This window comes from Diorhabda sublineata, chromosome X, assembly GCF_026230105.1.
Source record: "Diorhabda sublineata isolate icDioSubl1.1 chromosome X, icDioSubl1.1, whole genome shotgun sequence".
NCBI classification, from domain to species: domain Eukaryota; kingdom Metazoa; phylum Arthropoda; class Insecta; order Coleoptera; family Chrysomelidae; genus Diorhabda; species Diorhabda sublineata.
Window position 1 is genome coordinate 39,351,467 of NC_079485.1, and position 17,136 is coordinate 39,368,602.

General features: G+C 32.5%; 1 protein-coding gene and 1 long non-coding RNA gene across 18 annotated transcripts in view; one reads left to right on the forward strand and one right to left on the reverse strand.

Moving 5' to 3' along the window:
• LOC130451862 (patronin) overlaps positions 1-17,136 on the forward strand; it is a 91,731-nt gene that overhangs the window by 3,222 nt on the left and 71,373 nt on the right. For 2 of the 17 annotated variants that reach the window (XM_056791205.1, XM_056791214.1), the window contains exon 1: positions 2,695-3,205. The exons of 13 other annotated variants lie outside the window; for them this stretch is intronic. In XM_056791205.1, coding sequence (XP_056647183.1) covers positions 3,107-3,205 — 99 coding nt within the window. In that variant the 5' untranslated portion in view covers positions 2,695-3,106. Of the gene's footprint in view, positions 1-2,691; positions 3,206-17,136 lie in introns of those variants that run through there. 2 more of the 17 variants (XM_056791197.1, XM_056791198.1) reach the window with 2 other exon arrangements.
• LOC130451863 (uncharacterized) overlaps positions 16,278-17,136 on the reverse strand; it is a 30,646-nt gene continuing 29,787 nt past the window's right edge. Inside the window, exons 3-4 of the long non-coding RNA XR_008910801.1 lie at positions 16,430-16,551; positions 16,278-16,372 (exon numbers count right to left, since the gene is read on the reverse strand). This is a non-coding gene — a long non-coding RNA (uncharacterized LOC130451863). The remainder of the gene's footprint in view (positions 16,373-16,429; positions 16,552-17,136) is intronic.

Sequence of the window (17,136 nt, forward strand, 5' to 3'; positions counted from 1 at the left end):
TACATTAATGAGTTTCTAGAAATATATTTTCTCTCTTTTTTTATGTAAAAAGCAGGCACAAGAGGGTAAACCCTTTTACACTTAACACTTAAGTGCCTTGGTAGTTGATTCCACAGGCTTGCACTTCCCCAAAGAAATGAGTCCCGATAAATTGGATAGTGTCTGAAGGCGAACTGTGTTCATGAGCCACGTCTGCCTGTCAAGTAGGTTGTGCAAAAACTGCTCTAGGCGGGTTGTTCTAGACAGATCAGAAGAGCATTTGCCTTAGTGGTATCTGTAAAACATAGCCAGGTCGGCGATTTTTCTTCTATGCTCTAAGCTGTATGAGTTTCTGGATCGCCTATAAGTCGAACAGCTCTCTTCTGTATTTTGTCGAGCATATTCAGGGTATGCTTGGGAACTGAGCTACAAATATGCAAGCAATATTGGGCCTTGTAGAGGATTAGAAGCTGTTGCGGAGTATATAGCTTTTTGACCTTAAAGAGAGCTACAAGTTTCTGCTGCGTAAGCTAAATCGGCTTCGTAGATTGTCGTACAACTTGTAGTTTGATCAAACACCGTTTCAATTCTCTAAGCCAATGAAATATGTCATGACCAATGTGCTGTCTCAAGTTTTCTGAATGTAACATTATAAATTGTGAAGGAATCACTGTTTTTATACCAGTACGTCTGTGGCATAAATTTTGTATTGAACATCCAATTTTTTATTTAACATGAAGGTTTTTAGTACTGTAATGTCAGAAGTTGCACTTGAGAAACTATTAAAACAGTCTTGATATAATATAAGATTTCCAGGAATAAAAAAATGTTATTTGCTATATAGAAATGTATTATATACAATAAAAGATTAGTCTATGAACTTATAAGTAATCGTTATGGTATATTGCCGTTTATTTATTCATAAACCAGTTTCTTTTTTCATTTATTTACAGCTTTTATATGTATTTTAATTCGAATGGCGGAGCTCTTACAATTATAGATAATGTATTAGACCATCTCTTTATATATCGTTATTTCTGCTATTTAATAACACTTCTTCCGGCGAAAGATTTGGGGGTACCTGCTTTATACTGTTTGAAAATATTTTTTATTTCAATTTATCTGAAAAGTAGACAATAAATAAATGCCATGGTCAGTTTGTCGTAGTATTGCTCGGAAGAATTCTGTTTTTATCAAATAAATATCGTTACACTGATTAATGTTTTCTTTGTAGTATCTCTTCTATATCGAATGTAGTAAGAGCAATGTTGCCACGTTTTAATCAAAGAGTAGCAGATAGCCATTAAACTGAAAATGTAATTCAAACATAATTATCATCATCATTATTGGTAATAAAATATAGTTAGTGGCTATATGTTTGAAAATGCCAACTGAAAATTGGAAGATAAAAATCATTTACAGGAAATTTCCACGCTCTTGTGTCAGTGTTGATAGAAAAAAATTGTATTCTTGTGGATAATTTTTTTAATAACTTACCCTATGTACTTGGTTTAGAAAAAAACATTTCTCTGTATTGTTTAGAATATAGGTTTTCAAAAATTTCTCCTCTTGGATCCCCTTCGAAATATTACTGGCTCGATGGATCCCCTGCTATTATATTTCAACCATATTCCCTCTGGGGGTTCACCTGGATCACTTTGGGAATCACCGGCCTTGGTTTTGATTTATGTTAACCAAAAACATACGCGTTTCTATTAAACAGAAGAGGATTAGATCTTGTTGTAAAATATCGTTTTAAAAAGAATATAATTAACAGAATTTACTAGAAGCATTGCTCCTGGAATGAGAGTACCCTGCAGATAGAAACTAACATCTCGAATATGTTGCACTCAGTCTGGCACGTTTCTCGTTGGATCTCCTCTTGGAACTGTTACAATACGACAATAGAACTCGTCGATCTTCTTTTCAACCACTGATTGACTCCAGCCGCATTTCATCGGGCTTACAGATCAACCCCAAGTCCATTACTGTAGCCTCACCTCACTATATTTACCTACGGATCCGTCACCGGTTCTCCGTACTGGATCGATGCCATCATCATTCTTTGTTTCTCTTCCTAGAAACGTTCTTACGACTAGCCAACTCTATATTCTTTCTGGGATTGTCCTCACTGTTGTCCTTGTTACAACGGTCTTTTATAGTGCTCAGCCCAAACGTCAAATCTCTCTAAATCGATCTACAGTAGCAAACGTGTCCAATAAATCTTGCATAGTGATCTCTGGAACTCAGTCTTCCAGCTCTCTTCTGAGCTCCGTCATCTACAACTTATTTAATTTTTTGTTGGGCGTCCTTGCTGCTTCTTAAAGAGGACCCCATATCTTACAATAAGTTGTAACACATGAAGTTTTACCTATTTATTCACTAATGTCTAGGATTTTACAGAAATCAAAGTTTGTAACTTATATTTTGACGATTTTCTTAAATTTATTCGACTAAATCTTTCAACTTCCCTTTTTGTGAATAATTTAGACTCTTCACAATTAATTAACATTTAAAAAAATATTTGAGTAACGATCTATAATTCAATTATTATACTCTCCCATAGTAGCACCAATTATTTTTTTTATACAGTTTCCTTGTTAATAGTAAACTGATGTTTCATTAAGTTGCCTCAAACAAGTTTTTTCCACTATTTATGATGTTGCCAAAGATCTCAAAGATCAGCAACGTGCAACACAACAGCTTTTTTATGTTCATTATATCATGTCAGATATACGAAAAGTTTTCCTCTTTATTGGAGTTTAAGCTTGTGAAAAAAGTATGTTTTTAGCGCAAATGTAATTGCTGTACAAATTTTTGGATCACCACATTGTATAGTTGTTTATTATGTACGTAATTATGAAAACGCTTGGCAACAAAGCACAATGCTTAAGTAAGCTCCCCTCTCTTTAGTAGTTCCATAGGAAACTGAGTTAATCTAGTATGAGTCCGTGAAGCTCAAGAAGCTTATGTATCGTATTTTTTAATCGGTTGTATTTGGTGTATGTTTTTAAATGAAACGTAAATAATGAATCTTTTAAAAATAATATTAATATCACGTTGCCTGTGATTTGGATTATTTACTTGGGTTTGTGCAGTTAATTTTTAACATAGAATTGTGTGTGCCATGGTTTTGACAGTTGCGTCGGTTAGTGCTTTAAATGTATACGGGGGATATCTAAAAAGTGATCAAAATGTCATAGGAGTTTCACTTGTTACATACACAGTAAGACTTATTATTATAATGAAGCCGGTATCTTTTTTATAAAGTTGGCAATCGAAAATAAATTAAACAATTTCTAATTTTATGAGGATAGTAATTTGATCAATATTTTAATGGTTTTCGAAACAAAAAAATATTTTTTCGTAGTACTTTTAATTCTCTCTCTCTCTCTCTCTCTCTGGATAATCGTTTTTGAATTTCAAAATAGTTTAGTAATGGAGATAAGTTTTTAATTAAAAACAATTCAATCAAATGTGTATTTCTATATAAAAGTATGTATTTGTTATTTATCGAATATTAGTATTATTATTTATATTAAATAAGGTTAGGAGGTCAGTTAGTATTTCAAAAGTGGTTCAATTTTTCAAATATAATGTATATATTACCATCGTTTTTAACATACGATTTTAAGAAAGTAAAGTGAACCCGCATTATAGTATCGGTTAAAATTCGGGCGCTTCCTCGATTTTTCAATTTTTCTAAAGTTTCTAGTTATTGTAGTTTCTAAGTAGGGCAAATTGATTAGTTTAGCTCGGCATATTTCATATTCATTCCATAAAATTCTTGTTTTTAATTTATAGAAAAATACAAAAAAATTTAGAAGTGTGCTCTTCTCGAAACTTACTTCAAAAATTTTTCCCGCATATTGGTTGTTTTTTGTTTTAAAATACTTCAAAGTGAGGGAGACACATATTTTCCGTCATAACACGCATTACCGTATGCATATTGAATGTCAATAATTATCCAATCATATCGGAATAGGCAGCAATAATGTATGAACTTCTATTATCATATTAATCATATTTATAATTTCGTGGATCCTGATTCCGGTGCATACACCCAAAACGTGGAGCGAGTGTGGCGTGATGCACGTGAAAATATGCCAAAATATGGCAGCCGTGATTTTTGGTGTTTGGGTTGGAGCCCCACTTTTAAATATTTACCAAAATGCATAATCTTGATGGCAATTTGTTTGCTATCATATGCTTGATAAATGATGCTAAATAATTCCATTCTTATAGTATAATATAATTATAGTAGTATGAAGTATTGATGGATTTTTATTTTTTAGCGAAAATTGGGAAAATTTTGGTAATTATACACTTTCACGATCACCTGGTTTTTTGGCTCTAGAAAATCGAAAAATGGATGGATTTTAATGATCTTGGTGTCAAAATGTTCCATTTTACGGCGGATTTATAAAAAAAATTAGTAGAAATAGCTGGAATGAAAATTTCTCATATTTTTACTGTTTTAAATCGTAAAAAAAAACGGTTTTGCAAAATAATCCTTTACAAAAAATTATCTCATTATCAGATAAAGTTCTTATATTTTTTTTTGTATTCTACATAAATTAATAAACAATTTAAAAAAAAATCCAAAAAGAATGATTTTTTCAGTTTTTATAGCTTAAAATGAAATCGATGAAAAACAATCAATTTTCGTGAATAGTTTCGTACTATATTCTTCAATGTTAATAGTTTTTGGATCATTAAAAATCGAAAATTAGATAAATTTTATAATTTTGGTCTCAAAATGTTCCATTTTACGACGAATTTATGAAAAACACGGGGGTAGTTGCTGAATTTGCGGTTTTTAATAGTTTTAAACCTTAAATAGTAGAAAAACTTTTTTTTTCAAAATATTCATTTTTTTATGTAAATTTCGAAAAAAAATATACGAACTTGATTCCACGACGTCAGAAACAGTTACGAAGGATTATATGTAGAAAGTCATTTTTTTTGCATTTAAAGTCATGAAACTGTAAAAAATATTTATTTTTTTTAATTTTCGTATTTTTTTTTATAAATCCGCCGTAAAATGGAACATTTTGAGATCAAGATCATTAAAATCCATCCATTTTTCGATTTTCTAGAGCCAACCTAACCTAACCTAACCTAAACAAACCTAACCAAAAAACCAGGTGACCGCGTGTAAGTGTAAATTACCATAATTTTTTGTAAGGGATTATTTTGCAAAACCGTTTTTTTTTTACGATTTAAAACAGTAAAACTATGAGAAATTTTCATTCCAGCTATTTCTACTAATTTTTTTTATAAATCCGCCGTAAAATGGAACATTTTGAGATCAAGATCATTAAAATCCATCTATTTTTCGATTTTCCAGAGCCAAAAAACCAGGTGACCGTGAAAGTGTATAATTACCATAATTTTTAGTTCATTTCATAATTTGAACCAAATGTGGAACGGTAACATTTAATAACGATTCTATTTCATTTTTTTTTTTTCAACGTCGAGTCAAATATTCTTCAAAAGCAACTGTATTAATCAACCATAATGGCTCTAGACACAATCCTATCAAAATTGCAACGTCCTGAATGTTGATTAACCATCCACTAACAATCTTTCAGTTATTTCTTTAATCCTCCGTTAGTCAAGCTTTTAACTGGAGGATACAACCTTTTGTTATAATAGGATATGATTACTAGATACACAGTAGTTCCGTTCCAATGTCTCTTAAATCAGAACAAATAGACGAATAAATCCAAGTGGCGCTTATTGTTGCTGCTATTCTCTTAAAACCCATTTTTTGCCATGTTTCTAATAGATGCAGGTCGTCGATACTTTTTTTGCACTTTTGTTTGATTTACTCGTTTCAAACCCTTCGAAGTTGAATGAATCCAGTGTTGATGCACTGAATGAAATATGCGGTGAGTTTGATCAATACTCAACCATGCAAGTTTCTTCAAGGGTCGTTTCTACAGATAGCGAAGATAGAAAAAATGAGTTTATGCCATAACAAATTCAAGTGTAAATGTTAACAAACTTAAAATGTTGGCTAAACCACAAGATGCTGATATTTTATGAACGAATAAACATTATCTTACCTTCATAAAGGATAATTTTAATATAAAAACTCATCAGTGTAAGTAGAGCTACTTCTTACAAATCCAAATCAGAATCGGAAACAGAAGATGAACTGTTGCAACCGTGATTTACAATGAGTAGCTCGATCATTTAGTTAGTATTTGACATTGTCCAACTTTCATATTTTCTCTTCTTTTTTAATCGTACGATTAACTGCCTTTTCCCAGTTTTCAGCCTCTACATTATCAACAGGCTTCAAAGTCAACTGTTTAACATCAAAAGAATTATTTTCAAAATTTCAAAAGAATTATTTGTTCTTGAAACTTCCTCCTGTATCTGTGCCCATACCAGTTCGCTATAATATGACATCAGCGCCTACAGTTGTAAAATATGAGGCATCGCTTTAAGTTTCAAACATCACTCAAAAACTTGTAAATGAGGAGAATTAATCATAAGAAAATTTTTTTATGTATTTATCGTGGGATGATAATAACCTTCATACATTCTAAATGTAGATAATTCTGGTTTATAAGTAAATTTTGAATTCGTTTATCAGCAATCTACCCCATCTGGAACGAGAGCGATTAAAATATTTTGAAATTTTTAATAATAAAAGTCAAATATTTCAAATATTGCTCTAGGAACTTATTTAATTGAATAACATGTTAAGTGTTATGATCCCGGATAAGATAGATCATCTATCGGCCGATCGCGGAACCTAATCCGGGACCAGATTTTTATCAGTTGCCAAACGTCGCCTCCTGCCGTTGTCGGTGTAAATATCAACCCACAAAACCTACAGACCTTTTGGTTAGGTTAGATGTGCAATTTAATTATTTGTTAGCAGTAATAAACGATTCACCAACATCCTATCACAAATAGCTATTTGTTTTTTCAATAATTAAATATGGGGATAACTTTAAAAAGTTGAACTATGCTAATTCCCCTCCCTAGTTACACATTTTTTCCACTTCTCCGGAAGCTTTTGGGTGTCGGTATCGAATACTTCTACTAGGACAGCCATGTGCGTCAGCCAGCGGCCACAAACCTTGAGTCAACGGCATGAATTTTTGATCGTTTAACAGTTTGGGAACTTATCGCGCCGTTATTTTGTGAAATTGAAGGTTTTCGTGGATTATAGACTCTACACTACCAATACTAATGCCGAAATCAGCCTAAATTTTTCGAACATTAATCCTACGGTCCTCCAAAATGAGTGATTCGACGCGGCGAATGCTGTCTGGTGTGATTGTTCACGGTCAACGATCATCCGGCTCATTCTCGACGGTTTCGCGCCCATCTTTGAAGGATTTGGCCCATTTAAATACAGCAGACCTATTTAGGTATTCAACAACGAACTGATTTGGTAATCGCAAAACTATGCCCCACTGTTAAAAAGGGAACCAACACATAATCAAAGCGCGACCTTCAAAACATACAGGCACGCGCAACAGCGTTTGTCTCGATCATAATTGAACCGCCCTCGTATTATGTAGTTACTTTAATTTAGATACTTATCAATTTTTTTCTTTGGAAGTCGTAAATGAAGGACTGTACTAATTAGACAACTAAAATATAAAAGAGAAAGCTGGGCTGGTTACTAAAAAAGGTAGTTTTCCAGTTTTTATTACAAACAACATGAACAGATTTCTCGTAAGAATATTAGTGTAATTTCTTTTAAAATGTATTGAAAAAATACGAAAGTCGTTTATCGTTTCCAGAATAGTATCAGAATGTTGCAAGGTTAATCGAATTTTTCTTGTTATTGATTCTGCTTTGAGAAACGTCGCCCATTAAAAAGTGGGAACAATATAAAAAGAACGAAATTGTTTGTCGATAATTTTTCTTTTTCCGTAGTTTATTTTAACATACATGAGACGTACCAAATAATGATGTAGTCGACCAGTTTATAAAATTAACGAACCTTGAAAATATTAATAATATTACGGGACGTTACGACATTATGACGTAACTAAACATAATTCATTTGTCTTTGTAGGCAGACTAGCCCAGTCGATGTGGTAATTTGCAAATTGTTGTTATTTTCAGTTATTGGATTAATTTGTACATATATTGGTTCAATTTTTGTAAATAACGAAGCTGAGGAATTGTTTCTATCACAGATATTGAAATTATACGGTCCCCATACTTTTCTTATCGGTTGAATAGTAATTATTTTACTCCGTACTTTAGTGGAACTCTGTATATACCGTCAATACTGAATGTTGATGAGAGAATGATTTGAAGTTTAATGAATTTTAGTATGTTTGCTGTTGCATGAATCCACCTATAGTGGTAAAAAAAATCTATATCGTATTATCGGTACCGTTAATTGTATATTTAAGCGAGCTGCTTAGTTATGCTGATCGTCATTTATTACCCACTGGTTGAATACGTTTATGCTAGAGGTACGAGGGTATATTGAAAAATTCTTTGCCTACTATAGAACCAAACAAAATTTCAACGTCAAAATATTTTATTACTCAACACATTCTCCTCTTAATTGGATGCGTTTATTACAGCGAACCTGCAACGTTAATAGACCTTTCAAAAAAATATTTCTTCTTGCTCTGCAAACCGCAGCTTTTATTTCCTCCTTTAGGACCTTCTAAACTTTTTTTCAGTTGAGGAAAGAGATGATAGGCGGACGGCGCCAAATCTGGTGAATGAGGGGGGTGCTCTAGTAATTCAAACCCTTAATCACGATTTTTTTCCATGGCAGCATGAGAATTATGTACAGGGGCGTTGTGCTGCTTCTTTTCTGTTTCATTTTTTCCCGTAGAATGGTCAGTAATGTCGAATAGTAATCTCCAGTTATTGTTCTATCCTTATCTAAAAAATTAATCATTATTACTCCATGGCCATCCCAAAAACTGAAGTAAGAACTTTTCCAACAGATTTTGGACACAAAACTTCTTAGGTTTTGGAGAACCAGAGTGTCGCCATTCCATCGATTGTTGCTTTGTTTCTGAATGTACCCACGTATCATCCATTAAGAAGTCTACATCGTTTTCAAATCGAGCACAGATCGAACTCGATGCTTCCACCCTTGCACGCTTTTGGTCAACATTCAAACATTTGTGGATCCATTTTGCAGCAATTTTTCTCATGTCCAAATTAACGTGAACTATATGATGAACGCGTTAGTATGAAATATTCAGTGCTTCAGATATCCGTTTTAGCCCAATTCGACGATCTGATAAAATCATGTCATGAACTGCATCGATATTTTCGGGGAGTGACACAGAAACTGGCTTTCCCGATCGGTTATCATTTTCAATGGAAAATTTACTTCTTTTGAACCTTGCAGTCCAGTTTTTCACTCTCGCATACGAAGGACATTGATCACCAAAGGTATTAAGCATATCTCCGTAAATCTGCTTACCTCTTAATCCTTTTCACAATTTGGAATTTCTTACCTCTCTCCTATTCGGGCTTTTTGTAGAATTCCATGAAGGCCAAGATCATTTTTGGTTTTGGTAATAATCTAAAATATAACGAATTATGATAGAGCAATAAAAATAATTACCCGCATTTCAACGTAACAATAATTGTTTTAATGAATTTATAAATCTTGAGTATCATCGTTTCCAATTTATTTTAATGTACCGCAACGGTCAGATAATGATAAAGTCATGCTAGAAACAATGAAATCATCGATTCTAATATTGCGCTTTCTTTGTTTGGCTGTATAGTTAATTGCAATTTCAATTCGTCATTTGGAGGTAATAATAAAAATTTTAAATAACATTTGCCGAATAATCAGCGTTCAAGTTTCGAGATCATCAAATAAAAAGCAGAAGCCATGTAAATTTATTGCTCGAATTGTCATTCCAATTGTTTTGCTGCAATTCGGGAACATTATAGTGTAATATAGATATGTTAAGAACAAGTCCGCGATATGGGTCCCGGAGCCGGTCCTGCCCTGTTGTAGTGGAATTCTAACATTCGGCGAAGGCGTGGAACGGTTTATGTACGTTTGGTATACCTGGAATTCGATTCTTGTTTTTATCATAGCAGACGATTTATTTACATTGATTGTTTTGAACTAAAGGTCTATTTATTTATTTGCTTTGTTTCTTTATTTTCTAGAATTTTTTAGAACTTCGTTCGGATATATAAACGAGTTCGTTTAGCGCAGTTTGGTTAGTTTATAATGAATATTCATAGTGAACGGAACGACTTAGAAAAGTGACCGAAGAATTTAAATGAATTGTAAATTGTAAAATGAAAGTTAGTTAATTGTTAGTGATAAGTTAATTATTATGAGTTAGTTAAGTGTAGTGTAAAATGTTTGAATAAATTAAGAGAGTAAAAGAATTGTGTTTAAAAATTCACCCTACAATAGAAATAAAGTAAATTTAGTTGCTACATTGATTAATGTTCAAATGAGCCTAAAGAATAAGCAACAAAATGGAAACTAAAAATCGGCCAATCCTTGCGATCAGCAAAACATGTTTTTCGGTTTTTTTTTTTTTTTTTCGACAACAATAACTCACGAATGAATGAACCGATTTTGACCAACTTGGCGGCGATAGATGTGGTTTTTCGATGTTGAGAGCTGATTAGTTTTTGGAATTGATAGGTAAAGCCGTTTAAAAATTATTTCAAAAATCATTTAAAAATCGATTTCGTTGCTTATTCTTTAGGTTCATTTGAACATTTTTAAATGTAGCGACTAAATCTTTTCTCCATTTTTCGTGTAACAAGTCGAGTTCAAGCTAGCATGTGTCAAGAAAATTACTGCCTTTTTTTCTCTAATTTTCGGTAGTACTTAGTTGCAGCACCGAATTAGCAAAAAATTTGGTTCACTAGTTGACTCGATATTTATTGATTTATGAAAATTTTATGGTATCTTTAAACGATTTTAGCAGTAATTGCGATTTTTCGCGAACGGCTTAAGCAACAAAATCGCGGTTTCAGCAACTAAATACCAACAAAAAAGCCACATATTTTTTTTATTGCTTTTGCTAATTTGACGCTGCTACCTTGATAGAGTTAACAAAGGGATCAGAGTTGCGAATTTGCTAGAAGCTTGTTTTATTAATGGTTTGTTTATGTTTTTTTCTACAGTTAATTGTATACTTACAATAATTAGGGAAACGAAGTCTAAGCAGACACAAAAGACAGTAAATCCTAATGAATGAGCGTTTTCTCTTCTATATATTTTCCAAATAAAAGAAACTATTATTTCTATCTACCTGCTCAAGTTTATATTTGAAATCTATTTGGACAGACGGCATTTTTAAAGGTCATCATCTTCATATTAATCATATTAAGAAATCCAATAATTTTATTCGTCACATTAACTTGTCGAACGTCAGAACAAATCGCTAAATAATATTATCGACCATATGTTCGTACGCGCCCACACGCGCTCCTTTTTATCGAACAAAGAAAGCCAAAATAAGCATTGCATGTGTTACGACACAAGACACCTTATTTCTTCTAATCTTATCGCCTCCGTAATATCGAACAATTGCTTCCAGTATCTCAAAAGGCGTTTCTTATTCGTATTATATAATATCTATTAATTACTGATACTTTTATTTTGTTTTGATATTAAATCAACGTGTGGTCGATATTAATCGACATTATCACTTTGGCATAGTTCCGCAAGGAGACTAGCTTATCACATATCGAAATGGAAAATATATGCAGTAGATAAAGTCTATTGTTACGGTATATAACAAAAAGGTGGGCCATTAATGCGACTATAAATTTTTAGACACAAACTAATTTTTGATTGATTTTTTCTCCATATCCCGTCAATTTCAAGAGGAAAATGGACAAAAACTGTGTTACGTGAAGTATAAGGTAGATGTTTCGGCAAAATTCCCAATTCAATATAGGAAAAAAAACATCGCAACGATCAAGAAATGTCTTCAGTACAGTACTACTATTGAACATGGTGATGGTATTGTCATGAGCATGTTTCAGCAGTGACTGAGGCAAGTTTTACAACAACTGGAAAAACTAAAAGCTGGAATGTTTCGACATTTTTTCATGCTCATCTTGATAACTTTTAGATTCATTACCCAACAACTAGGGTTCACACCAGCAATGAAAATTTAGTGGTCCAAAAGGACCACCTAAGTTATGATTTAGTGGTCCAAAAATATAACGTGGTAGACAAAAGTAAAAAAATTAACATATGCATGCTACATACACTTTTCTACGTATTTTTACGACATATATAAATTCTTTTATGCAAAAACAGCACAGTAAATATAAAACATAGGTTTTTTTTAAAAATATTTTGGGCGACAAATTTGTCGTCGATGTGTATGATTTTGGCGACACTTCTTGATGATTTGGCGACTATTGTCGCTATGTCGCCATGCTGGCGTGAACCCTACCAACAACATTATCAAAGCTATATTTTGTAAATGTAATAAATTCCTGGAAAGACTGTTTGAATCAATTATCAATATAACTACTAAGAACGAATCGCATAAGGACTTTTCGGGATTACGGTCGCAGGCATATTATAGAATCCTTTCTATATTAGTAGACCGGTGGGTAAATGCGAGCAGCTGACGGGTTGTTTCATTTATCTAACAGTTTTTTTGTTACTTATTCCCCTTAAATGGATGTCTACTACCAATTCTCATGAATAGCGTCATTGATTATACTTTTCGACATTTTAGCATAAAAATAGTTTATTAGAAGCAAAGTTAAGTGCGAAATCCCTGTGAGGGGGTGAATCGTTGATAACAATTATTAAACATCTAGAATCGTAAATTAACGTAAAAAAAGTAACAAAAATAAGGGGCGGATGTAATTTGGGCGCTAAAGGATTAATGTACTTTTTACAACATGTAAGCTGGGCGCCAAGATCGAAGGGTCATATTAATCCTATGTGTATTTTGGGCGCTAACCGACTGAAGTACATGATTTATGAAATACAGTTATTTATTAAAACACCGATATTTATTAGGGGGGGCTACTTTGCACTTTTTTTAAATGAAAAATCTGCCCTTAATAAAGTTTCCTCACAACATTTTTGTAACACTCTACAGAATAAAGTAAATTTTATATTTCTTTATATTTTTATTTAGTACTTAAGTACATTTTACATATAAAATAAGAGATTTACATAACCTAACCTAATTAAAAATCTATGAACTTTCCCTCTATTGGGTTATTTTATGACTCGACCTTCTTGGTCAGACAGGTAAAGAAGGATGGTTATCGCCCAAATTACACCCGCCGAAAATAAGAATTTTTTGCAGATCTTGTTTTAAATTTCCATCGGAAATTGAACGTGAGGTTCGGAAATTGTGATCCACAATCAGCTGATTGGTGATCTGCCTTAACACGGGTTGTACTTTCCGAGAAATCATATATTGATCATTTCGATTAAGCTGAAATTTATCTTTTATGCCTCATGCTGTATTTTTATATTTACTTAAATTTGCTTCTATACAAATTGAACGAATAGAAATCAATTTAGATTGCGTTTTTATTAAATATTTTCCAAACTTTTGAATGATGGTATATGTTTATTTCCACTTTGTTTACCTGTTGCGAACTGAAAACAAAAGATTATAATTTTTTATATGACAGTCATTATCATTTATTAGAACACTAGTGTTTCCAGGTGAAAACTGTTATTGCTGTCTTAAAGTTGGACATTTTTGACAGTATAAGAACTCTAATAACTACTTAAGAACAGTGAGTCAACCACATTAATTTAATATTTGGCGAGCCAACTCCACCTTTAGTCATTGTATATCGCTGAACTTTAATTTCTCTAAATTAAATACGGACGAAGGTGAACAAAGTCAACTAAGATATACATATCGTGAACTTGCATTACTATAAATAGCACACATGAATTGGGCGCGTAAAATGATACAGCAATCAAGTCGCAAATGACGAGTCATTCATTTATACATTAGATCCAGAAAGAAGATGCCAATGGCAGTTTCACATCCATGCCATAGATTACGTTATTTCAAAGCGGAAATTTCGAATTTCATTTGAGCACACCTCGTATTAATCAATTTCTAGTTAAAAATAATGATTTAATCACGCCAACCTGACTTACCTATCAGATAATACCCAAATGTGAATTTATTGTATAAAAAAATTGGCACAATAAATTTGAATTCTTAAAAACCTCATAGTTTCGGAAAAATATGTGTGTTTTATGTTATTGTCTGTCTTATTTCATAAATACCAAAAAGAAAATGAAGATGGAGGTAAGAGAATGCTCGAGATATTCGGAATGTTTTATTACCTTTTTATCTACTTTCGTACTCTTGGCACATCGCACTCGGTATATCGAAATAATTTTCCGCAATAATTGACTTGAAACTTACATCAATAATTTATACTTTATACTTGATTTATAGTCCAGGATCCCTGGACTTGATTAATATTCATATAATTTAACTACAAATTAGATGGTACGCTACCTCGGTCCTACACTCAGAAATTATTGATACCACAAAACCATTTTTGTCATTACTAACTGTAGGAAAAAAATACGAGTAGATAATAGAGTAAGTAGTGTGTTCTTTGCTCTTGTAGGAAATAATGTCCTACAAATAAACAGGTATGGGTCCGTAGTCCGACAAGAATAGTCCTATTTGTAAGACAAACAGCAGTGAAGACATCTTTTAAATAATTTCATTTTTTAGTGAGATGACCATAGAAATTTGTTTATTCACTGAACAAATTAATCATCATCAGATTCATCTGATGAATCTTCACTGCTGACATGATGAGGATCAGCGCTTGTGTCCATGATCTTATTGGATTTTTGCTTTCCTAGGAGCACATTCCTCGGTAAATGGTCTAAAATAATTTTCCCATCGGATCAGTAGTTTCTAAGGTTAACGAGTACAACGAAACAAACTCTTAGGCTTCATATTAGTATAGCCGAAACCCTTTCATCTATTTTAGTCATGCCGTTCAGAGGATTTGAGTCCAATCTAATGGTTTTGTAAACATTTCTTTATATTACAAGTTATTAACTGATTTCAATATATGTTATGTTACATTGTTCACACTGTATAAGTCGCATAGAATATATTGTTTGTATTATATTGCCTCGAACAATTATCCTTTAGAATTTATTAAATTAACGCATGACTGATTCCTAACTATTTATTTCAGTAATGTGCTTCTTTGAACTTTAATCGGTGGGATTGAAATATGAAACAGTCTTCTCCGATTTATATTTGATTAGCGTTCCATACTTAAACTTATTATATCAATTATGGTTAGGCCAAAACTTTTTCTTCAGAATCGCTTTCATAATGCGAAAGGCTTGCAAAATGTTTCGATTTCAACCAGTAGTTGACTGGACTATAATAGTGGTAAAGAGTAGTTTGTTAATTAATAAGATTTCTCGTATCAAAAAAAGTACCAAAAGGACTGTGATTTCCCAAATCTTAAAGTCTAATTTATAAGAGGAATACACATTTTGTTTAAATGGAAAATGCAGATGAGCCTGTACCAGATTAGACATTAGATGCATTCAGAATAGAGAAGACTTTGAATGGACCCAAAAATAAATTAGTTCAATCGGTTACAGGACAATGCCCTGCACGGAAGTTGAAATATGGTTAATTTGTCTTGAATAAAGGATATCATGATATCATTCAAATACCACATCGAACAAATATAACAGATATTACAATGAAATGAAATCTTCTGTTATGAATATAGTGTCTGTGTACAAATCAGTATAACCGTAGTCTTCATTCGCATCAGAGTAGTTTCAACATCATAAACGGTTGATAATATCGAAAATAGGTCGGTTAGCTATAACTGTAGGTATTGGTAGAAGTTATGGGTTTCCCACCAATACAATGCGTCGGCTTATTTCGCATAATCCTAAGATTATGATCTGCCACTCTGTATAAAAATTTGATGGACGAAGTTCGATCCTAGCGACATCTCTCGAACTGGCTCCGTACCAAGAAAAAGATTTCTATAACCAAATATTTGATCTAAGGTTCATATCCGTGCTAATTTCGCGGGAAATTTAAAAATAACTCGAGTAATTTTAAATGCTCAAAGCTAGTTGTTCATTTTGCTAACATTTCAAATTCAAATATTGTTGTTTACAAGAAAATATAAATACCTGAAATTAAAATGATGTTTAAATGAAGTGTTTTGTAAAATATTTTGATTTCATTTACAATTTATGTGACAACCAGGTCCGACCACCTAAATTTCAAAATTAAATGGTTCACATAAGATATAGGTAGATGGAATATTGAAACTCAGGATGATTATTATAATTTTTATTTTGTTTTTGACATTTTATCTGTTATCTGTTTCCATAGCAGTCGATATTGATGGTTCATACAGGATACTCGAGGAGCTACCAACAACCAACGAATTATATATAAAAATATTGCCATTTTGAATTCATACTTACAAGGCTCTTCAACAAGGGCTTGAAATAATCGCTTCCGTACACCTTAACAGGTTTTTTTGTTCCCTCTATTGGGCTGTTACCAGTAAAGGTGCTGATAGAGGAACTAGTTCTTGCAATTGATTCTAAAAAATGTCTCAATTAATCTCAATAGAAAAACTACATTATAGAAAATATACAATGACATTTATCTTTCACCTAAATTATTATTGAATAATCCTTTTGGTTATTAATATGAAATAAAAACATGAATCCCGTTCTCCAGATGTTAAACATATCAATCCATTTGTCTTTGTTTTCAAATAACTACCTGCTTATAACTGCCATAAATGGTTGAGTCATGCCTATACCCCCATCCTGGTAGACAGCAGGCCTTTACTTGTTTACTCATTGACTAAGTAAACTCGACAGCACAATTCGCAACAAATAATAACTTTCAAATGCACAAAAATGCAAATAGCTAATAAACAAACAATATCAAACACGTTTGCAAGATGGACGTTGTTCAATCAATAATTTGGTTGTTTCTCGATGCAGATTGACAAACATTCAAAAATAAATCACCAAAAAGTAAGATGTAAACCGATAACATAGATGGCATTGAAAATCGTCCTGAACTTCTCCTATTCCAGTGCACAGGCCCTGGCATAATCTGTCAAAAGGTTTCTAGCTAAGTTCAGATTCCCTACCTTACTCACCGTGCGATTTCT